We start from the raw sequence: 24,031 nt of genomic DNA, 5'->3' as shown, positions 1-24,031 counted from the left end.
CGGTGAAAAATAATCACTCAATTTTTTTTAATTTTCCACATCCTACGTAATTTCGTATTTGCAAGAGGTTTGCAAAAAAATTTGCAACGGTTAGCAAGAGGATTGCAACTGCTTGCAAAAGGATTGTAAAATATTACAAGTAAACAAAGTATTGCATAAGGGTTGTAAAATATTGAGAGGGTCTGAACATCCGAATACATTGTCGAGCTCTTTTAAGTTGATTCATGGAGTACTCGTTAAAAATTCCATAAGGGAATTCTGAAGCGGAGATAATATCAATAACTAGGACACCATTCAAGAATTCAGGTATCCGTCGTTTCTTTTCTCACCCCTAGCTGAGGTATCCAAGCAATTTTTTCTGTCCCAAACAAACAAAAAGAGTGTGAAGTTGCCCGAACAAGATAAGAGCTGCAGGTGTGGGAAGTAAGAGAAAAAAAAAGACAGCAGTCAATTGGAAACAGGGGTGGTGGGAAACACCTCCATCCTCTGCTCTCCACGTTGAAATGCGTGATACTCATCCTCTGCTCTCCACGCATCTCATCTCATGCATGAAAAACTTCCCATCTCTCTTTTTCACCCTCGAACAAATCACCAACATCACCAAAAACCATAGACACCCAAAACAACAAACAAAACCCTTCTTAATTCCTCCCCTGAATCATCTTCACCAAATGGAAGAAGATTACCCATGTCACAAATCCTAATAACACAAACCCCCCAAAGCAGTAGTAGCACCAGCAGAAGCTCAGAAGGTAACTAATTAATGTCCAACAACAACCCTTTATTTTTCTCTAGTTTATTTGATGAATTTCAACCTATTTTTAATAATCAAATGATTTTTTGTTCTTGTTGTTGTAGGATGGAAGAAGAACAGAGTATGGAGTGGAGTGAGATTGAAGAAGAAGAAGAAGAGAATAAACCATCAAGAGAAAGTAAATTAAGTTTGATTTGGAACAGAGGATGGAGAATAGGAAAGAAGATTATGATTACAGGAGTAGTATTTTCATCAGCTCCATTTGTTCTTCCTCCTTTAATGGTTGTTTCTACAATTGGGTTTGCTTTTGCTGTCCCTTTTGGTTTTGTTTTTGGTACTTATGCTTGTACTGATAAGATCATGAGTAAACTGCTTTCTAGACCTAATCCTCCTCCACTTCTCATGTTACAACCTAAAATTCAAGAAGAAGATGAAGGTGAATCCATGGATGAGGATGAAAAGGAGTTCATTAATGACACAAAAGATAGTCTAGAAATGAGATTTGAATTGACTGATGAGGATGAAAATATTGCAGAAACAAATGACAGTTTTGATGTTGAAGAGAAACTTAAAGATCATGCAAGTCTTGATAACTATGTTGAGACATCTATAGTTGAACCTCAGCTGGTTGATATTGAAGGAAAATTTGGAGATGAGGTGAAGGTTGATGAAACCCTAGAAGAGGACAAGGAGCCTGTTGGAGAGACTAGGCAAGCGGTCGAAGAAATTGAGGGTGAAGAAAATGTGGGTAAGGCTTTAGAAGATAAGCAAAAGAGTGTAGAAGCAAATGTGGATGATATTGAAGGAGATGATGAAAAAAAGAATGGGGTAGAACAAAGTAGAGGTGAGGAAAATGGGATGGAAACCAAGGAAGAGGAGAAGATTGAAGAGGAAGAGAAGACAGTAAGTGAAACAAATGAAGTTGGAGAAGAAGGTAGAGATGAGAAGAATGGAGTTACAATAGTGGAAGAGAATGACATACCTGTGAAAGATATGGAGGGAGATGTAGGAATAGAAGTTCAAGACAATCGATTCAATGCGGTTAACGAAGAAAGGGAGGTTCCACTAGCAAAGTCAGAGAGAATTGTAGAAGAAACTAAAGATGGTACGCTTTTAGATGAGATTTCGACAAAGGATGAGAGAAATTTAGAAGATATAGAAAGAATTGCGGTAGAAATGTGTGACGAACAAGATGTCTATGATTTTCCAAGGGAGGAAACCTACATTGTTATAGAAGAAAAACCAGTAGTTGATAAAAATGGAGTGGTGGATGAACATCTTGGTGATGTTGTAGAAGACAACTTGGATAATGATAAAGAGGCGAAACCATTCGAAGAGAGAGAACTCATTCAAGAAAGCATAGGTGATGAAAATGTCGGTAAAGGCATAGAGGTAGATGATACACCAATGGAGGACAAATCAATGGGAGAAGGAATGAAGAATGTCGGTAAGGACATAGAGGATGAGGATATACCAATTGAGGATAAATCGATGGGAGAAGCAATGAAGATTGCAAAAGAAAGACGAGACCATGAAAGTGTTGATAGTGCTCTGAATGAAGAAGAAAAGACAATAGAAGAGATTGATGGAAGGTTTGAAGATAAGAAAGATAGCGAAAACATGATAAATCGGGAGGCAAAGAATGCTATAGTGGAGAAGGAGAAGAAAATAATTCTCTCGAAAGACGATTCTAGAGAGATTGCTGATGAAAGTGGACTTTATTTCTTCGACGACGACAATGAGGATCGTTACTCCGCAGAGTACCTTGAGAAGGGGCATCTTTCAGATGACTTGAGGAGAGAAACTACAGATCCTGTCACACATCCTGTTTCATCGGAAATTGTTCGGTCTGACAAAAGATCAGTTGTTGACAACACTACTGATCTTTCCAAAGAGGTGAACTTCAACAACTCTCTCAATTTTAGCTCTCCACATAAGATGACTTATTATATTCATGCTGCTTTCGTATCGAAATATTTGTTCAATCAACACACGCAATATGCGTACATTAATTGCATGAGATAGTTGAATGAGGATTGCCTGTACAGAGTTAGACGTATCCCCTAATCATAGTATTGCTCAATGAGGACTGCCTGTATAGAGTTAGACGTATGCCTAAATCATATTAGTGAAATTTATTAACCATGCGATACTAGGAATCATAAAAGTTCACCCATTTAAGTTGCACGAGATAGTCGAAGTTAGTGTTGGTGTGCATGCACGAGGGAAGACGCACGGGCTCTATAGTAGATGAAAATCGGATATCAAATATTTCACAGAGTTCATAATTTGACTGAATAAGATGCACCATCGGAGATTACATTTATAAAATACTTGCTTCCGCAAATGTTTATTCCACAGTCCATGACGGTAATATTTGTTTGCAAAGAATTCGTGACATATAGGAGTTTATCATCACAACCATGACGAAGTATTCCAGAAGTATTCCAGAGGCGTGGCTGAGAATTTAAGGGTCTGGGCCCAAAATGCAAATGGGGCCCTCATATGACAGTAGTAAAATTAAAGAATAAACGGAAAGTATTGGGTTGAACTAATAGAAAGGGAGAGGGGACTTCTAACATGGAAGGTTAGGACATGTGCATTACTGTGCCCCTAATGTGCCGTAGAGGCTCATCACAGGCTATGTTTATGCATCCAATGATCCAAGTGGCCGGTTAAGAGTTAGATGTATCCTTACAGTCATGACATAATTTTCTCTGTTATAGCACTGTCGTGTTTCTGATCTTCGTAACTTTTATTTTGTCAAAGCTATTTCAATCTCAATGGTGATTGATATAACAGTGAACGAGTAATCTCTTTACAAGAAACCGTAGAAACGGAAACTACCAACTGAAATGAATTAGAAGTAGTTGAGTGCAAGTGATAACTTGGGCTTCGGCCTTTCGTGTGTTTTTCTGATTTTGTATGTTTGATGATAAATTGCAGAAATCATTTGATAATGGAGCGGCGGAGAGTTTAATAGTGTCTAACTAGATCAAACTTATGTTTTGTTTGTTATATCTGTTGGTAGGTACTTTATACCGAAGGAAAGATATGGGAGCAGATCGATGCACTAAGGAAAATAGTTGGTTACAAAGCTGATGTTCAGGCAACTTGCTTAGAGGAACTCAAGGCTCTATATGTTTTCACAGGAGTTGAACCGCCGCCGCTTCCATCTAACGATCTTGCCCAAGTCAATAAAAAGCTTCGTCTCCTCATGTCGATTGTTGGTGTCAAATAAACGATAGAACCGGTTGTGATTGTTATGTCTTGTTTTATGTTAAGAACTGAAGATGTATTTGGGGAGTTCTTTTTTGTCATCTTAGGACCAAATACTTTTATGAAAACTTTTCAGTATTTCAGTAGTAATATTTTGTTTCAGGGAGGCAAAGAACTGTGAAATTTTTTTGATATTTATGTCTTGTCTCTCTCTCTCTCTCTCTCCCTCCCTCCCTCCCTCCCTCCCTCCGTGGGCGCTTGGTGACCAGGCCGGTCAAAACCGCCCAACCGATTCATCTTTTTAGTGGATGAACACGCCCAAGGGGGTCGTCTGGCGTGGGCCCGAAGCTTTCCTTCAGGAACGTACGATTAGAAAAATGGACAACGTCAGGACCAATCCCACCCCCCTGGGTGTGGTGGTGGTGGTGGTGCTGTTCTCTTGTACAATAAAAGGTTGAAGTCAGGTTATTTCAAACCTAAACAAAATCAGATGCTTTCAGTTTCAGGTCAGCACTCTACGACTATCGAGTTGTTGGCTCTATATCTCTATTGATAGATTGTTACTTTAAAGCAAGATTATGTCTGGAGTAGGCGTGTTTTTTGCCTTTTCGATCGTTTTTGTTCAATATGCAACTCTAAGGTTCATGTTGGTAACAGGAATCGAATTTTAGATCTCCAGTAGAAATTCCTCCACATTCTCAAGTAAAGTCCTTTATCGAACATTCACTACTGTTGGAGTCCTTTCCTAAGGTGTAAACCCTAGAAGGATATCTCAAATATATATTCTAGATACAGTTCTCATGTGCTTTAAAACTAACAACCTCACAGTCGAATTGAGTCCCACCCCAATGCTGCTCAAACTTGACTTTTTTTTTCGATGAGATAACTTTATTTGTTTTAAAGTGAGAATATGATCAACCAAAAATTGGTTGATCGAAAAGCTATTTTCATAATTAAAAAGTGAAGTACCAAATATATAAAGAATAAAAAGATTGTGATTCATATTCGATACCAACCCCTATAACAAAAAATAACTCTTTAAATTACAATCTTCCAACCAAAATATATTATTAATACCAAAAATATGTATACTCTATATCTGAACCCCTTTCCTTGCCTTTACACCCAAAAATAAAGACAGTTCTAGGGTTCTCATAACCAACTTTTGCTGCTGCCAAGGTCTTTTCTAGACCCCATTATACCCGGAATATAAAATCACAAAAGAAAAAAAAAATTGTTGGAGATGGGACTCTTCTGCCATAAGAGAAAAACCTGTGTGGTTTACGAGTGCTCGTGACAGACCAACGCATCCGTCCCCTTCAGAATAATGTCTTCGGAACCCTAACACGATCAGGTTTGACACGGGAACACCTCAGTTCACTGATCACCACGACCAGGAGGAACCAATTTCGCTTCACTAAGACTAGACAAATCGAAAAGAATTAGCGAGCACAACAAGACTTCAATAAATAATATAGCGCTCGCCCCAAACTTTATAATCACGCGGTAGCTACTGCTGCTGCTGCTGCTGCTGCTGCTGCTGCCTTCTCGATCTTCTCTTTCTCTATTTCGATCCTCCTTTGGTCAGCATGCTGTGCTATGCCACTGGCTATCGCCTGATGTTGAAAGTCGAGTGTCTGCATAAATGCCTGGAATCTTGCAGGATCCGATGCTTGCAGTACTTGAAAAAGGTGGAAGATAGTTTTTGTTAGGCTAGCGTTAAGAAGAGAAATCCAAACAGATCGAAGAAGAGGAGAAGCGGTATATGGTCGAACCATTTCCACAAGTTATCATTAAGGACTTAAAATAGATATTGTTATTGACTTTTTAAGCCTAGATCAATTTCATGACATGGCCACAGGAACCAATGGAAGTATACGAACTCAAGGAACTGTATGAAATAATACCTTTGACTGTATCAACAAATAAAATGAACGGGTCAACATCATCTATTGGTGATTGTAACTCCTCGTCATCACTGAAATTCTCATCTGATTCGTCGTCATCGTCATCAGTTCGTCGGAAACATTTTGCCTGTCACGTCCAGAACCGTAAACAAAAAACTCCAAAAAATTATTTCTTAAAAGAACGAATGCAAATCCACGTCGATAATGTTAAGCTTTACATAGCCATTTTAAGAAAAATAAAAGTGCACATTAGTCTACACCTACGAAGGGAAAGGCTGATTTTTTTTTGGTCAAATTGGAATGCTAATTTTCAGAACCATCAACGGCGAAAATTATGCTAGGACAAGTTCAAGAATTCAACCGACAGTAACTGAATGGATGTTCTCAAATAGTAAACCAGTCCAACCTGTTCTGCTAGCTTCTGGAGCCTAAGACTGTCAGCTTCATCTCCGTCCTCTACTTCACCTCCCATATCCTTATCAGACTCATCCTCCTCATCATCCTCAGAATCAGATTGGAATTCGTCCATGTCATTATCATCCACACCATCTTCTGCCTTGGCTGCTTCTGTCAAGTATAAAAAATCAAGTAAGCATGGAACAGAATATATCACACATAAATCCAATTGTTTCAGATAACAATGTGAAAGAGATGTTAAAGCAAATAAGAAAAGAAATCACTAACAAACCTGCTACTTGATCCTTGTACGCAACAAGTAAATCAAGGGTCGCCGAGAAAACACGTGCAAACGCTTCATCCGGTAATTGGTCTCCTGGAAGTGTAAGGAGTGATGTCAATCCCAAGCAGCAAACCTTTTTCTCATGTTCCCTGCGCAGTCATTTTTTCGGAAAATGTTAGAAACCACAATTAAACAATCTGAACAACAAGCTAAAATAATAAGTTACAGAAGAAGGTTTACTTTTTGAAGTTCGCGCGGACACCACTCTTTTTTACTTCTTGCAACATTTGAAACCAGAGATTAAACACTTCTGCGGTAACCCCAAGCTTTTGTAGTATGCGAAGTGTCAAAGGTGCATTATAATAAAGAGCATCAGCTATCTGCAAGAGTGAAAGGTTTAAAATGCATTATTTATCAAACTTCTTTCCCCCGAGAAAAATACTTCAATGGTCCAGATAAGATGCAGATAATGATTAAGACCACAAACAAGAGCTTTAGCAAAGTTTTACGAGTTTGTGAACTTCCTTGAACAAATGAAAGGAGGATAGAGCAGAAATTGGAAGAGTGAAACACTAATTTGCTAAAGAAACATGGTATCTAACAAATCATTCATCCTTTCAATGTAGAAGACTAGATTTCTCACCACTTGGATCAGGAGGCATTTCAAGTAAGATGTTTCTGTTCGTCGTAATCTGTCAATGGTTATAGTAAGATATGGCTCAACCCAGTGGTCCACTTGCCCCTTGCAGTTTTGGAAAACCACTTCAATAAGCTTAGGAGCAGGTTCAATGTCATCGTCCTCCAGATTTTTATCCGTCATAACCTACATATAAACAACATATAAAATTGTACAAAGATTACCATACGAAAGAGAGGAGAGAGTCAGAACAAAATATAAAGTTCAACCAATTTTATTGTACCTCTTTTCTGCTACCAATACAGAAACAAACAGTAAGAGAATAATATGAAAATTTTAGTAACAGTGGCTCACATATGAAAGCATATTCCAAAGGCTTTGCTGGTAATCTGGATCCTTGCAAGTGAGAAAATGTGCAGTACTTCTGGATATGTAATTGTCTAGTGGCACCAGAATATCTACACAATGAAAACATACATGATCACACTGAAAGTTCAGTTATATACATTAAATACTAGACCAAGTTCACCAACCACGGCAAACCCCAGATAACTTCCACGAAGCATTCAAAAACAAAATTCACTTGTGATACATCTACAGTTATTCACGTAACAGGACTATAAAAGATGGGATAATATAGACAACTAGACAAGGAAAAAACAAATAACTCAGATACAAAACTGATGGTTTAGTCAATAGTTGAATTAGAGAAAAGGCCAAAAGGAGTTTGATGGCGTACTCAGATATCATTGGCACATTCTAGATAGATAAGACACCCAGCAAGGATTAAGTCATTTACCCAACCGGGAGGTCGTGTACTCGTGTACTGTTAGTCGAACAGGGTAAAGTGGGGTGAGGGACTAGTCATGAGAATTTTAGTAATATAGCTTGCACCATTTTTTCCTAGTAAATGATAAAAGATGGTCCTCGCCTATAGCATGTCCGGAAAATGAAAGTCAAAAAGGTCAAACTGAAAGTACAACCTTGTCCACTACTCAGACTCGTTTAAGATGTTATAAAAGATTACAAGGAAACAGAGGCAAATCAACAGAACAAAATGATGAGAAAATGTATTGATGTATACTATTATATATCCTGAATCCTGATATCAGGTATTCCTATATCATATTAGTGTGACCAAGATTCAGAGGGGTCGGTTAAGTAAAAAATATTATCTTTTCTTTTAACCTGGAGCAACAACAGGTATTATGTTTCTGACAGTGGAAAATCCAGAATGGACAGAATATAGCTGGTAAGTGTAACATTCGCAAGTAACACACTAATACTAAAAAAAACTTTTTATCACATATCCAGATTTAGAGTCTGCATTATTATGCACATAACACTTTCTTCTTGAAATACTAATAGGTAACAGAAAGAACAATCATAAACCAATTGCCGTTTGACACAATAAAATGCCCACTGCACGTAAAGGAGTGGTAAAAAGGAAAAGACAACAGAAACTTACTTGGGAAGAAATCGATGGCCCAGTCCCTCAATGCTTCCATCATCAAAGGCCAAAGGCTCCACATGTCCAATGAGATTGTCGGAGATAAAAAGGTCATGTATGAAACTATTTCGAGAACTTCCTCATAGACCTCTGCAAAAGGAAGTAGTAGTGTCAATCAATATTATGAGGAATAAGAACAAAGACAACTGTCACCTAAAGAGTGATGATGCAATGGTTCAACTACATGATGTGACCGAAAGAGGGAATACAAAAAAACTAATGAGCAAAAATGTGTACCCTGTCCATCGCTAGTCAACATCCTACGCAATATAGGTAAGAGGGTGGGCTCAATTTTGGTGAAATAATCTGGAAGCCTGCTCACAGATTCCAGAATAGTGCTAATGGCACGCAAACAACCAACTGCTGCAAGTGCACCGGATTCATCAGCGTCGTCATCATCAGCGTCAGCAGAATCTGTACACTTCCAGAAGGCAGCAGCCTGAAAAGCGGAATTCTCGTCAGAAAGGGGGAGTTACCCCAAAGATTATTAGAAAATAAGTTTAATACATGGATACAATGTCAACCTATGTTGTAAAAGGCGTCGCCTAGGCGAGCTTAAGCGCCAAAAGCGCCAGGTTGATGGAAGAGGCGCTTAAAATTGAGGCGAGAAACCCAGATTTCCCCTGGTGGCGCCTTTAGCCGCTTAGGCGAGCGCCTTTAGGCGCCCCAGGGGAAGCGTGAGGCGGCCCAAGTCGTTAGGGTGGTGCCCTCAGTTTTTTTTTTTTTTTTTAGGGCTTTAGCCCAAATCAAAGACAGATTCCCTAATCTGTTTCTCTCTCTAAACCTCCCGCCCACCACCATGAACGGCTCTTGAAACCGAAACTTCATCTTCTTCTCCTTCAATCTTCATCAATCTTCATCAATATCATCAGGTAAGTCGGTTATTCTAAGTTCTAACCTGTTCATCTTCTCCCTCTTCTTGTTTCTTTTTCAAAAACTTTTAAAATCGATTTTTTTGCTGTTTTTTTTTTTTCAGCAACTATTTTTTTTTTTTGTTTACTTATTCTTAATCTTAAGTCATAACCTATGTTATTTACTAGTTAGTTAGTAGTTACTAACTTATTAATACTATTAAAATCTCTTTTTTTGGCTGTTTTTTTTTATAATTTTCAGCAACTAATCTTTTTTTTTTTTACTTATTCTTAATCTTAAGTCTTAACCTACGTTATTTACTAGTTAGTACTTAGTAGTTAGTAGTTACTAACTTATTAATACTATTAAAATCTCTTTTTTTGCTGTTTTTTTTATAATTTTCAGCAACTAATTTTATTTTATTTTTACTTATTCTTAATCTTAAGTCTTAACTAATGTTATTTACTAGTTAGTACTTAGTAGTTACTTGTGAATTATATGGTTTGTGTGAGTTTGTGAGTTATATGGTTTGTTTTTGAATGCTTGGATGTTAAGCTTTATACCTTTAATTTTGGCATTTGAGTGTTTATTTTGTTATTTTTATGTTAGGTACTTAGGTATGTATGTATTACTAAATATATATACTATTTGTTTGAGACAAACGCCTCAGCTCGCCTCAGCTCGCCTAAGCTCGCTTAGGCAAGGCGATGGTTCTGTCGCCTCGACTCGCCTCGCGCCCGAGACAACATAGATGTCAACAAAAGAGACTTACAAGATTCTGGCATAATCCAAAGGCATAAGGTGCAATCTCTTCCCCAAACTTATCGACAATGGTTTCAAGGGTAAAGACGATGTCCTCGTTCTCAACCTCGTTCATAAGCTTAAAGAACTCTGAACAAAAAAAGTAGCGTCTAAGAAACATAATAGACCTAAATGTGGACTGATATCAAAACAAAGCCACAATTTGCGTACCATCAAGTAAACGAGGAAGAATTGGACGGATCTCACTTAAATCTGCATGCAAGAGAAATCATAACATTCGTTGATACATGCCGAATAAATGACATCACTAAAATTTGGCATAGTAAACCAAAAACAGAATGCAAGGAGAGACATACCTTCACAAACTTCAATAAAGGACCGCAATGCAAAAACTGAATCAACACGGACTGGAAGCTCAGAATCACACAACCCAGCAAAAACACTGTGCAATGCTTTTCGGAAATTATTCTGGTCCGAAAAGTTAATAGGAGCATACTGGCCAGCAACCCACGCAGCCTATAGAAAAATATAAATTAGAGACGCTGAAGAGATTAAATCAAAAATAAACTATTAGGAAGAATACGAGAGAAGTCAAGCAGTGTTAATGTTAAGACGGTCAACTGACCACAGTGCCAAATCAATCCCATTGGAAACTGAGTTAGCCTAAAAGTAAAGGAGGACTTGAGTATAGCGATCTCCTTGTGAACAAACTTTGTCAATAAACTATGAAGTTTGATAAGATTATTACGTCTACTGTCTACAATCATGAGATCATTTCGCAACCTGGTTTGTGTCTTGTTACCTGCCTCTTTCAATTTTTTAATTTCTGACGTGCTTTTCGTTTTTTTTTTTTTACTCGTCATTTCCTCTCAAGTATTTTCTATCTTTCTATTTACAACTCAAATCACCATGAAATGGAACTAATAGTTGTAGACTATCAATTGCAATGCTTAGCTCAACCACTACAATGTTAGTTGTAACTTGTAAGCCATTAAAGGAACAAAAATGATGAGGCTCTTTCGCCCTACGTGCAAGAGCAGCCACTATAGACCAAATCTTGCGATCAACTGGAAAACTTCAACCATGGAAGTTATCGCATCCACTAGGTGTCCTATCACTCTATCAGCAAACAAATAAACTGCTAATAAATAGATGTTATACGGCATTAACCTGTAAACAACTAAACATGAAAGAAACAAGTCTAAGCCAACAAAACACAGGTAAGCAGTGGATGATTAACAAGAAGAAAAACAGAAAGAACGCATGTTTTTCATATAAACGGGATAACATTCAATTGTGTCTCTCTCTAGCTAAGGATCTCCCAAACATCACAAGCTTTCTGTGGAAACAGGGAAACTGCAGACATTAAATATTGAAACAAGAACATGAAAAAGTGTAGGAAATGAACCTTTGCTCTAAGATGTCCAGCAGGACAGCTGAACTCGGGAAACACATGCTGCACTAGCATATTCTCAAGCTCAGACTTATAAGGTTCAGTTTGCTTCAGTTTATCACATAATGCCCCAATGGCAAGAAGAGCACCATCTTTCTGCCGATATGGCTTGTATTCTAAGGGTGTCTCGTCGTATCTGGATCAGAAAATTACAATATAAAAGACGGATCTCCAGCAGAATAACACAAATTAAATCAACATATTAGGATTTAGCAATACCTTTTGAAAATCTGCACAATAAACTGAACGAACTTTTGCAAGTTCTCCTTCCCACGTTTTCTAACCAACTCGCTTACGAAATCCATGGCAGCTGTCCTAGGACTATATAAATCCTCAATAATATCTGCAGAAAAGCATGAGAAGATTAACCAACTTAGTATAATATGACTATATCGAAGTACATTAATGTACAAAAGTAAAAGATTTGTAACCACAAAATAGATCATAAACCTACCATAACCCTTCCTGACATACTCATGTGGATCCTCCCTCCATAAGATTTCATCATTGTCGTTGAAGCACATGAGAGGGAAAATGATCTCAAATAAGAGAATGTCAAGTTGGGGCTGCAACAGCTGATACATACTATTCTTCGAAATACTGCAAACGAGAAGGGAAAAGATGATTGAACGAACTCAACCAAGTTAAAGACCAAAGACACGGCCCAGACTATATACTAAGACCTTCACTTCGCAGTTCTCAATCTCTGTAAAATCCACAAGACATGGACTTCTACAGGAAGCAAACTCAAGGGGAAAGGGTGTAAAGCAGCTTTCGTAATTTTAGTCACAAGATCTGAATTCTGAGGGCATTCCTCACAACTCTATGAGAAATACTTCACAAGGCTACCCTCTTGCAAAGTTGCGAAGATGAACAAGACAACTATTCCAGAAGTCAAAGTACAGAATCAGAGTCCACTACAACATTGGCTAACACAAGCAATGTTTAAAGAATAGATCTAAGCATTGAGGTCGGTTTCCTTTTATAAGGCAAAGCATAGCCTGAAGGCAGCATCAAGGTGCGTGCTTGTTCAGGGCTCAATACCTTATCAATGTTTTGCACAGTGTTGAACTCCTAATTCATTTAGTTTAGTGCTTCTGATAACTTTACGGGGTGAGAACAGAAGAGACACATAATAGACAAGCAAGAACCATCATGTAAGACAAACCTGTTGCTCAAATATTGGAGAATAAGGTTGATTACTCTATCAGGTAAATAACCACCGACGCGTATGACATTCAACAAGTTCAAGTAACGTTCCAAAATTTTTGCAGCATAGTTCTTCTGAAACATCTGAGCAAAAGCTTTTGTTTCTGGTTTCTGGAGCTTCAAATCTCCAAACCTGTGAATTATAGAGCTTTAGTATAAGCTACCAAGAATACAGACAATTTAAAAGCCAATATGAGAAACCACGCACTCACCGAGTGTACAGTCGGTTTAAAATTTGGACTGTCCATTTTTTAACCTTCCACCATCCCCAAACTTTTCTCATATCTGGATCAATAGGCTGGCCTTCAACAGGAACATGCCTTTCCAGTATAGTCAAGAACAAAACCATCCATGCATTGAAAACGTTTGGATCAAACAACTGCTTTGGAATCTCTAACTGAAAGACAAAAACGAACTTGACTAAATGAGGGTAACTTTGAACAGAAAATTTTGGTGATGCTCCAGAGCAACTATTGTGATAAACTTTAGAGAAAACATACGTATATGGATGACCAGAAAATTTTGCAGATGAGCTTGATAAGATCTGCAATCTCAAGAGGAGGGTTGACCAGTTGGACAAGTCCGTTAAATATATTAAGAAGATAAGGAAATGTTTCCTCAACAATGAGATAAACTGGTGTTCGCTCTTCATCAGACTTGAACCTTCAAAAGGAAGATAACAATTAGTTAAGAGCATAGAAAAATATGGCCCTTAAATTAACAAATGCTGCACAAGTTCCGTGCAAAATAAAAAAGATATTGCATAAAAATGACAAAGTTACTTCACTTATATATTTTTGGATCGAAAGATGTCAAGGGGGGCAAAAGGAAAAATTTTAGATAATAAAGAAAACGATCAATTGGAGCAAAGTGAACAAGAAAGTTTGAGAATCAGATTATAGAAGGATATAACAAACCATACACTTACTCATATTTCCTTGAAAGAATTCTTAGTACAAATAGAGCTCCATATACTTGTTGACCTTGTAAATTATGCTTCACCCAGTGGAGAAGGCTCGGCCACTGCTCAGGGTAATCTGAATGGATTATGGTTTTCAGGCATTCACCAAGTTGTGCTCTATATGGTGGACGATAAACATCAGAACCCATATGAGCAAAGCAAAGCGGCATCAGGGCCAACCACTTAAATTCTCATACCATGGAGAAAGTAGAAGAATAATATTTTATATCGCCACGAATAGTGTACCTTAAAAGAGGTGGAACTTGAGTAACAAAAGCAAGAATGTTTTCCCTCACCAAATCCTTGTCACTTGGTGATATCTTCTGTTGTTCGTCTACATTAAAAAAAAAAAACTGATAGTTAACTTCATATCCGCGTAAACAAAAGAAACGAGAGAAATCACAAGGTAAGTTTGGTCAATATAAAACACGTACCAGGATCAGGTGTCCAATTCTTTGCTACGACGTTCTTAAAGTGAATGCTGGCAAATTGCCTAATACCCATATCACAATTACCATCTACAATAATCTGCAACAATCTCACCAAGTGTTGTGGAGTGTATTGCAACTGAAAAGCAAAGCACCAAAAAGAAATGAACTTTAATCTTAGGTCAACCAATAATACCAATGTCATTAAGCTATACTTTCACAACCCACTTCCCATATGTGTAAGTATGCTAAATGAAGTCAACAAATTCGAATTAATCAAATTAACAGACAAGATACCCAATTCTAATCAATCATAAAATCAAATGAAAAACCTCAAACTGATTATATATATACTCACAAGATCATCAACCACATGATACAATCAAAGACAGATTATTTCAAACCCATGAAGAAAACGAGATAATTTCAGTTCAAAAAAGAAAAGTTCAAGTATTTGAAAAAAATACCTGCTTGAGACTTTCTTCAGCAGCAATTCTTTGTTCAGTATCAGGAGTAAGGGCTGCTTGAAGGATGACGGCCAGACTTGGAAGATCCATTGAAACAGAACTAGAAATCCAAGCAAACCAGAATAAAAAAGAACAAGATTTTGACCGAAATAAGAATAAGAATTGATGAGAAAGGCTAAGAAATAGAGAAAGATTCAAGTTTTTTTCTCTCCCTAAAAACCAGATAGGCAGATAGAAGGTTTCTTATTGTAGGGAGAGAGAGGGATACAAGTGGAAATACTTTATAAAACCCCTAGGGTTTTTGACACCATAGTATATATTTGGGTTGATTTCACATAGACCCAAAACTATTTACTCATATTTGTTTTACCCCATTTTAAAAAATTTGACCCGTTTAGACCTCTAATTTAACCCCCTCAGGTTCTTTAAATGGACGACATTTCGGCGCGTCCTACAGACGCGGCAGATCATTTTTGGCTAACGCAATCAAATTCTATTCTGATTTACACTAATATGCTTCTGTTTTGAGTTGATTACATGAAGATAATTGTGTATTAGTCGTTAAATATAATCTTTATCAAACTCCAAATACAAAACTGACGAGAGTTATCACTCCCGTAACTGACTGACATGTTTTATTGTAATAGATAGCTAACGACATCACATTTTTTTTTCCTGATTTTCACTAATATCCTTTATTTTGAATTTATTTACATGAAGATGATTTTATATCAACCGTTAGATGTAATCTTTATCAAACACCCAATGAAATACGGATTGTCAGACTTATCTCTCCCATAAGCCATAACCGACTGACATGTTTTATTATAATAGATTGCAAGTCTCCAAATCATTTCTACAAGACACATGAAAGTCTACAGAGAGGGGGGGGGGGGGGGGGGGGGTCCATTTCTCTTCAGAACAACTCTTTTTTGAGGTTAAGTTGAAAGTGGATTTCAAATCAATTTCGGTTAGTAGTCTTCAGCGACCTAGAATAAATGTATAATCGATGTGACAAAAATATAACTCAAATCAAATACAAAGATCGAAACCAAATATGTGGAATTCTTGTACACCTACTTGTCGCTCTAAACTGTGTCCAGAGAGATTGCGGGGATGTATAGGATTTTTGTAAATTTAATAACTACTTTAATTTAGAGGGTATTTAAAATAGTAAAACAAAACTTACATATCCCTTTCTTACAGTATATTTTTCCATGTACAGATAGTGTTTTGATCAATTTTTCCACTTTCCACACCAACTACCTCACACTTATTTCTTTCTGTAACTAATGTAGCAATCATGGGACCAACATTCAAACAACTACACTGTGTCGATACTTTTTGTGTGACTTAACTCTTGGCCATCTACATCAATTAAATCCTTCATGTATTGTCTTCTCGTTTTGAGTCATGTGTTATTTTTAAATCAAAGAGAAAACCTAAGCAACCAAACTAGAGCGTCATACAAATAATTGATATAGTTTTTTTTTATCCTCCTATTAATCGCTCAACTTGCCAACCAAGTGATCATTTGCATGTGATGCTTTTCAATCGATAAAGACGGCTAATTTTATTATGATTTAAAGAAGTTTAAACAAACAACCGAGAATTAATATCAAATATTAGGTCGTTTTATCGTTTGGTTTTGAGTTTGTTTCTTACAAAGGACTTCAAGAATCATTATTGTAACATAATAACGCTAGATTCGTAAGATACGATATGAAAGATACAACATAAGCTGAACAAACACATTAACCGTCATATTGTAATCGACGATTAGAAGTTAGACTGTCATATAAAACCCCTTACAGATGGTTGTGCAAAAAAGAACGATTTGTGAATCATGGCCCACACCTCCACTCCACGCACCTCTAATGGCCAATGCTCGGAAGATGACCAAACCGCACCCCTCGATCCGTGTACTCGAAAACACCACAAGTTCTCACAGGATCAAATCGACCTTAGGGTAATTCTAATTCAGGACTGAAACTCCAAGTTGGCCAAATTCAAGTACTTATCCATAATTTATTAGGTGAATGATTTACCGGGTCACCCGTCTCCACCGGTGACCCACCAAACCAATAATTCCCTCCTAAGTTTCTCTCTCTCTCTAAATCCTTGGTTGTGCTATGGCTGGCAATTTTTGTTTCTTCACTGTCCCCATCATTTCTGTTCTACATAATTTTTTTTCCTTAATCATTTCCTCAGAAACCCTAACCCTAAAAACCTCTCCCTACAACAACAACCAAAAAGAATCCCAACCTTAAAACCTAGTAGTATATACTTCAAACAACCCATACCCTAAAAAAAAAAAAAAAAGCTGCAACTTTCTCTCTCTCCACAAAAATGGGTTCTTCTTCTTCAATTTGTTTCTTCATTCTTCTTCTTCTTATATCTATCTTCATCTCTGTTTCTTCTTCATCTTCTGTTAAATCAGATCCAGCAAGAGAAATTTATGAAGTTCTGAAATCACATGGACTTCCAATTGGTTTGCTACCAACAAGTGTTAAAAAATTCAGTTTAGATGAAAATGGTAGATTTGAAGTTATTCTTGATGAAGCTTGTAATGCTAAATTTGAAAACGCAGTTCATTATGATCGTAATATATCTGGAACTTTGAGTTATGGTCAGATCCAATCAATTTCAGGAGTTTCTGCTCAAGAATTGTTTCTTTGGTTTCCTGTTAATAAAATTCGTGTTGATATACCTAGTTCTGGTCTTATTTACTTTGATGTTGGTGTGATTGATAAACAATTTTCTCTCTCTTTGTTTGAAACGCCTCCTGAATGTTTGGCTTCTGGTGGTGTTGATCCTATTGATCTTCTCTTCACTCAAACCAACAATGTTATTTCACAGTCAGTCACTAAGGTTAGATAATCTCTTCCATTTTTTTCCCCAATTCCTTATTTTAATTTGATTATCCAATTGATCTTTTTTTGTTAGAAATGAACGAATTAAGACTAATTTTTTATTTGTATTGTGATTATCACTGATTGAATCTATCGGTTAAGTATGTGGTCGTCCAATTCAAAACCAAAACCAATTGGCCATGAGTGGAGAAGACCCGGCATTATATTTTATGGGACTATTCTCACACGACACGTGTGACATTCTCTTTTGAGCCTAACATGTGTTTTTTTTTGCGGATGAGGTGGACCACATGTGGCTTTTAAACCGGTCACATGTGAGCCTAACTCGGATAGCATATTAAGTTTGTGGTCATCAAACTCAAAACCAATTGGCAATGAGCGGAGAGGAACTAAACATTATATTATTGGTTGCTAGGTTACCCTTACCCCATTCAGGGATGTTCTCACACAGCCCCTCTATTGTTGAGTTCTCTTTTGAGCCTAACACCTTTTTGGGGTTTTCGGGTGATGTGGAACATGAGTGACTTTTTAAACCTAAGTGTGGGCCTAACTTGTATTGTTAAGTTTGTGGTCATCCAACTCGAAACCATTTGGAGATGAGTTGAGAGTATCTAAACATTATATTTTTGGTTACTTGATTACCCTTTTCTCATGTAGGACTGTTCTCACCCCATTACCAAATTGACTGTAATCTGGTATACCCATACTTTGGAATGAGACTTCTACCTTTGTGATTACATGCTTCTTTTATATGTGAATGTGTTCACAACATTCACGTATAACCAGATCGAGTTCACTAGGTTTGAGAACATATTGCTCATCTTAGTCGATTTTCTTACAAATTGTTTCTTTTTAAATCTTCCAACTGATATTTTGGTTGTAATCTTTTCTTCAATTCTATAGAGTTCAGCGTCAATGAATTTAGCTCGATGCTGTAAATGTTAGATTACACAGATAGGCAGATTGGTTTCATATGAGAATTGACTGCCAATTTGTAAAAATTGATACCATTTACACAAGTGATCGAGCTTGGTCGAATTCAGCCGAGTTTACCCGATACGATCTATGGCCAATCCCTGAAGTTAGGGATTCATCGAGTATCTCGGGTTGCTCGGCCTTGGTTGGAGTTTGGCTCTTGGCCGACCCCAAACTGATCCCGAGCCTGAATCCGTAGCATTTTACTCATCTGTTATTCTCATAATCAGTTGTTTAGAGTTTGATTCTAAAATTGTTTGAAAATGGAGTAGTCTTTTCTAACAAAGATAATTTGCTATTGACTGCAGAATCTACCAAGGAAACTGAGGCATGAAAGAGATGAACAAAAAGCTCAAAGGGCTTTTCAGTAGACCAAAAAAAAGGTAAAAGAAAAAAAAACTTCAAGATTCAAATCAATAAATTGTGGGTTTTTCATTTCCCATTAAACGACTATCTCAGGAAGTCTGATTTAGACGGTCTTATTGTTCGATAGTGCTTGCTTGCTTGCTTAGAGTGTTCAGTACAGTCTAGTTGTGCCTGCTCGTTCTAATTGGCAGAGACTGTTATAAATTCGACTGTGAGAAGTGGGGAGAGGATAATCGGGAGCTGCTTTATAATTATAAGATGAGGTTGCGATTAAGGTAGAAGCGGATAATCTTTGAGTCAGAAGGCTATTTTTCTTGGTGTGATCATATTACATTATATTGATATAGATATGGGTGGTGGATCTGAGTCTCTGTAAATGCCGGAATCTGTTTGTTTGTCTGTCTTTTGGTATCATCCTTCCTGTCTTAATTGAGATAAGAACATACCCTTATAGAACAAAATAATATTTTTTGTCAATTGTGTTTGCTATTTCTTCACTTGGCTATTCCTTAGATAAATCTCCGGGTTTATTTCCGTTTTTGGGATTAAACTTCCGGAGTTTGAAATGCATGAATTTATTTACGTCATTATGTTTCGTTCATTTCATTCATACACTCCCAGTAGAACTGCATATTAAGGGCAAGTAAACCAACACTGTCAGCTCTATTGGAGTACCGGTCAGCCCCATGAGAGATGTCTTTACATATAATGGATTTTTGTTCCTTGATGACCTACTGTGTCCCGGCATCTTCCCTACAGAAACATTTTGTCACCAACTCCGTAGTAAAGAGAGGTTTTTGGGGATCGCTTGTATTGACCAATGCGTTAGTGTTTAACCTTTGTTATATTCGATCGCTTTTCGTATTTTTTTCCCGCTTGAAAGAAATCTGATAAGGTTTCCAACATTGCCACTTTATTTTTCAAGATGATACTTTCTTATTCATGGTTTCCAAGAAGTGTCTTCTTTGACCACATAAGTCAAATTTCAGAGTCACATCTGGGACTTTTTAGGAGAACGGCTCCATACTAAATCGACCTCAAACAGTACATTTCATGAAGAACAATTTGGTCATGCCAATGACTCTTCATATATTAAATTCATCCACAATATATTTTGTGTATGTGAATTGGTTTTAGTTCACAAAAGATACCATATTTTTTTGAGTTATTTCCTGTTTGGCCCCTACTTTTTGACCAGCTTCCTTCTTGGCCTTCTATTTTTCATAAATTCAACTATTGTCCTTTTTTTAAGGTAAATGTCATACTACCCTTCCATTAAATATATTTTCAAAATAAAAAATAAAATAAAAAACATCTCTCCACCTCACCTCTCTCTTCTCTGACGAGGTCGCCGGTAAAGAATCCTAGTTTACATAAATATTTACTATTACTTACGATAATTGAATGGGAAAAACAAATGATGTTGATAATCCTAATTCTGGTTGTCAAGTCCACTAGTACCACTGAAAGAAACCTAAAAACATAATTATAAGAAAAATCATGGGGGTTCATATGTGTATTAAATCTGTATTTTGGTATACAGTTAGAACTGTCTAACCAAGCCATAGTAATTTTAGTCTAACATTCTTCATTCACCTGTTTAAGCCCAACATAACAGAGGTAAAAAAAAAAAGGTAGGAATGCTATATATAATGTGGATGATATGTATTTTTCTGATGCGGAGAAATTTAACCACGTTTTGGCTCAAGAAAAGAATGTGATCACTAGGAATTTGAAACTCATTAAGCAGTTTCCGATGTGAAAGTTTGAGTATTTAAAGATGCCCTCGTTATTTGCAATAGACAGCTCAATCACATAATTGCTTCTTTCGAAACACATTCCGCTCATTCCGCTTGCAACAATGCAAGTAGTTCTCCAGGCAAAAAAAAAAAATTCTACATTCCATCCCTCAAAATTGTTTGATTTGGTCAGGAATGGATGAGTAGACATTGGTTTTGTCTTTAGATTATTTCATAAACAATTCCAAAGGAAAAGTAATCACAAACCCCCTATTCTCCAGGAATGTGATTCTTGATGCATTTTGGGTTAACAAATATCATTCCAGAATGTAACTCCTGGTAACCGTGGTCTATTACTGCGCGCCAAGCATGGCCTCAGGCTCTGCCAGAATAATTGGCTAAAAAAGTTTTCCGTTATTTTAATTAATGTTTCAAACTCGGTTAAGCAACTCGAAAATCAGCTCGGATTTAGAAGTAGCCCGAGTTGATCCTTAGCCAAACCCTTGAGTCAGGGGTTTCCCGAGTTACTCAGCTAGACTCATCTAGATTCGGACGCGTCTAGCTGAGGCCTGGTCTTTACCGACTTGGTTAGTCGATTGATGCGTCTACTCAAAAGGTCTCAATACAGGTATTGTCGAACAAGGGGAGAACTAAGTCAACCCCTACCAGAAAAGGAAGCTAAACATATCTTGGGAGAAGAATGAAGACAGGGATTACGAAAGGAATTTAGAAATCTTCTTACACCAATTGTTTAAGTTCCATCCTCCAATAACATCTTTTTCTTTTGATGAAGAAGTTGTTATTAGATGTTTAAGGTTTGTATTTCGACATCAATCTTCTTTTTCTGTCTTCCACATAAATCCCTCCTTTCACGGGCGTTTCATCAAACACTACACTCATGCTTAAAACCTTTTCTTTTATTCAAAGGATCCCATAACTTGTAATCTTTCAGTCCCTTTTCAATACGACAAAAAATGCATTCGAGTGGCTTCACACTCAACTTATTCTTTTCATCACTAGGAATAAGGGCATAAGTTTTCTAACCAAAACCCTTAGAAAACCCTTTTAAGTTTGAGTAGTCCACACCTTTTCTAGTCCATACCTCTTCTGCGCATTTCAAGTCCAATGATTTTGATGGTGAACTATTAACGAAATCACAAGCCAGGTTAACTGCTTCAGCAGAAAATGATTGAGAGGCAACCCTAGAGGCAACCTCATGGATTTTTCTTTCTAAACAAGAGTTTTACTCATCCTCATTGTGGCATTATTTTGTTGAGGAGTTCTCTTTATTATTGATATAATTTCTTCTTGTTTGCAGAACTTAAGGAATTCATCATTCTTATCTTCACCTCCATCTCGTCAAACATTTGAACTTTCTTCCGCTTTGATTACCTACGTCTGCTTTGCATTCCTTGAACTTAGTGAAGACATTTGTTTCTTCTTCAAGAAATCGCCCAAATTTTCCTCATGTAACATATTAGTAGACTCCACCATTTGACCTTGTTAGCAACGACCCCCGTACATCCGTGAGAATATAAAATCAAGCAAACTCGTGATCCCGTATATCCGCGTGAATATAAAATCAAGCAAACTCTTGATTTGAATTTCCTTACCTGGAACATCAAAATCTACTCTGCTTTCGCAAATCACAGTATCAGCATAAATTCAATTTACATGTCTTAACACCTTTCAACTCATGTTGCTTGTTTATTACATACATTGCCCTTTCACTCATGCGGCCAAGTTGATACATTCTTCTCGGTTTTCTTTCCTGGAGTACTTTTTTTCAGCTATCTCTTATGAAATGACCTCTCTCTGCAGTAGTGACATTCAAAGTCTTTCTTACTTTGAGACCTTCAGCCTAGAACCTTTTTTGTATTGTCTGGAACTCCTCTCTAGCATAAGACCTCTGTCATTTGACCTGGATGTTACAAGTCCTTCCTTTTTTACTATCATATTCATTTCTGTCCATCTTAACATAAGATATGATACCTTAATTCACATCTCCCACCCACAAATGGTTTCCCTTCCATACACAAGAGTGGCTCCATATATAAGAGTGGCGCGGAAAGATTTGAACAGGCCAGGCAACGATTCAATATATAAAGAACGTTATCCTCATCTTTATATTGGACACCAATTTTGACAAATCGGAAATGCACCCATGAAGGCATTTAGGTGGTCCTCGAGGTCATCCTCTTCTTCCGTCTTCAAGGCATAAAATTTTTCCTCCAAACACAATTGTTTTGTTACCATCTTGCACATATATAAGGAGGCTCTATGTCAACTATTTTCCCTACACTAACATAAGGTAGTCCAGATCTCAGATATTCTAACCGGAATCTCAGATGTTATATATCTAACATTAGGTTATCTGGATCTCAATCAAGAACTAATAATGAACTATAGTTTAGAGAATTACCTAAATTCGCTTTTTCCCTCAAACTAGTTTGATTGCTTTTCCTGAAGATCTAGAACTCCACTTGTGCAACTCCTCTATCGAGCAAACGACTTAATCTTCTGCTCTTTAGGTCAGCTAAACCCCGAATCAATACCCTTCTTGATCCTTCTTTAGTGGTGAAGATGATGAACTCTTTCTTCTTCAGACTAGATAGATAGTTTGGGAATTCTCTTTTCTACTATTGCTATGTAGCCAGAGAGACAAAAAACTTATGAAAATATTTCACACTTGTTTATGTAATAATTTTTTCTTTTTATAAAGACTTTTAAAGTCAAAATCCTAATCGAATTAGCTTCTAGAAAGAACCAAAAAGCAGAAATTGCCATAAACCCCAAATCTGAGTAGGATTCCCCATTGTGGTTAGCCTTGGGCATGGCCTGGGCCATGAGCCTGACCACCCTTTGCCTGGACGTTTGGCCCACCCAGTTTACTACCGTGGCCTGGCTCCTAGTGGGGCCCTTATGGATACAATTCGGTCGGATCTAATCTGCGCCTTTTATCCAATACCCTCTAGTCAGATCTTCATATTGAGTCCACAATATTTTGTTTAACATGTTGTATGATTTCTAACTAAAAATTACGATCCCTAAAATGAGCTGCAAGTCGTAGTTGATTTCTAACTAAAAATTACGATCCCTAAAATGACCGCACGTGATGATTTTCCACACTTGATGATCTTCAAAATTTGTTATGCCCGACTAATTGATCGCATTGCCATTTTGATCAAAGGGTATCTCTTACAGTCTCCCACTTATCATGAAACAAGTACAATGCTAGAT

At 37.1% G+C, this 24,031-nt stretch overlaps 3 protein-coding genes across 4 annotated transcripts; 2 read left to right on the top strand and 1 right to left on the bottom strand.

Annotated features, from left to right (window-relative positions):
• The first annotated feature begins 350 nt into the window (after window positions 1-350).
• Window positions 351-4,145, top strand: LOC147559879 (uncharacterized). Its single transcript, XM_086661845.1, has 3 exons — window positions 351-752; window positions 859-2,650; window positions 3,786-4,145. Exons 2-3 carry the CDS (start codon window positions 860-862, stop codon window positions 3,993-3,995), a joined length of 2,001 nt encoding a protein of 666 aa, XP_086517971.1. The 5' UTR covers window positions 351-752; window position 859; the 3' UTR covers window positions 3,996-4,145.
• Window positions 4,146-4,950: 805 nt separating this feature from the next.
• On the bottom strand, window positions 4,951-15,052 carry LOC147559878 (importin beta-like SAD2). The gene is made up of 22 exons (XM_086661822.1): window positions 14,839-15,052; window positions 14,378-14,510; window positions 14,190-14,277; window positions 13,911-14,060; window positions 13,483-13,645; window positions 13,195-13,379; window positions 12,942-13,115; window positions 12,228-12,373; window positions 11,993-12,116; window positions 11,729-11,909; window positions 10,677-10,836; window positions 10,531-10,572; window positions 10,331-10,449; window positions 8,944-9,145; window positions 8,665-8,796; window positions 7,551-7,654; window positions 7,203-7,382; window positions 6,800-6,939; window positions 6,569-6,708; window positions 6,287-6,447; window positions 5,881-6,007; window positions 4,951-5,654 (listed from the first exon to the last, which is right to left on the bottom strand). Exons 1-22 carry the CDS (start codon window positions 14,926-14,928, stop codon window positions 5,473-5,475), a joined length of 3,123 nt encoding a protein of 1,040 aa, XP_086517948.1. The 5' UTR covers window positions 14,929-15,052; the 3' UTR covers window positions 4,951-5,472.
• Window positions 15,053-16,908: 1,856 nt separating this feature from the next.
• On the top strand, window positions 16,909-19,529 carry LOC147559877 (uncharacterized protein At5g01610-like). Of its 2 annotated transcripts, XM_086661821.1 has the most exons (3): window positions 16,909-17,709; window positions 18,995-19,069; window positions 19,180-19,529. In XM_086661821.1, exons 1-2 carry the CDS (start codon window positions 17,188-17,190, stop codon window positions 19,055-19,057), a joined length of 585 nt encoding a protein of 194 aa, XP_086517947.1. In that variant the 5' UTR covers window positions 16,909-17,187; the 3' UTR covers window positions 19,058-19,069; window positions 19,180-19,529. The 2 variants fall into 2 exon arrangements, with proteins under 2 accessions (XP_086517947.1, XP_086517946.1); XM_086661820.1 differs by having other exon boundaries at window positions 18,995-19,529.
• The last annotated feature ends 4,502 nt before the right edge of the window (window positions 19,530-24,031 follow it).

Source organism: Eschscholzia californica, unplaced genomic scaffold (genome assembly GCF_041429995.1).
Source record: "Eschscholzia californica isolate CP2 unplaced genomic scaffold, dmEscCali1.0.p SCAF_2, whole genome shotgun sequence".
NCBI classification, from domain to species: domain Eukaryota; kingdom Viridiplantae; phylum Streptophyta; class Magnoliopsida; order Ranunculales; family Papaveraceae; genus Eschscholzia; species Eschscholzia californica.
The sequence above is the reverse complement of the archived record's forward strand: the minus strand, read 5'-3'. Positions and strand labels throughout refer to the sequence as shown.

Excerpts from the sequence above, each read along its gene's own strand:
- LOC147559877 (XM_086661821.1), top strand. The coding sequence starts at position 17,188 with ATGGGTTCTTCTTCTTCAATTTGTTTCTTCATTCTTCTTCTTCTTATA. Across the intron at positions 17,710-18,994 it reads TTTCACAGTCAGTCACTAAG|AATCTACCAAGGAAACTGAG; the intron begins GTTAGATAATCT and ends TATTGACTGCAG.
- LOC147559878 (XM_086661822.1), bottom strand. The coding sequence starts at position 14,928 with ATGGATCTTCCAAGTCTGGCCGTCATCCTTCAAGCAGCCCTTACTCCT. Across the intron at positions 6,448-6,568 it reads GTACAAGGATCAAGTAGCAG|AAGCAGCCAAGGCAGAAGAT; the intron begins GTTTGTTAGTGA and ends TATACTTGACAG. Across the intron at positions 5,655-5,880 it reads ATTTGTTGATACAGTCAAAG|TACTGCAAGCATCGGATCCT; the intron begins GTATTATTTCAT and ends ACCTTTTTCAAG.
- LOC147559879 (XM_086661845.1), top strand. The coding sequence starts at position 860 with ATGGAAGAAGAACAGAGTATGGAGTGGAGTGAGATTGAAGAAGAAGAA. Across the intron at positions 2,651-3,785 it reads CTACTGATCTTTCCAAAGAG|GTACTTTATACCGAAGGAAA; the intron begins GTGAACTTCAAC and ends ATCTGTTGGTAG.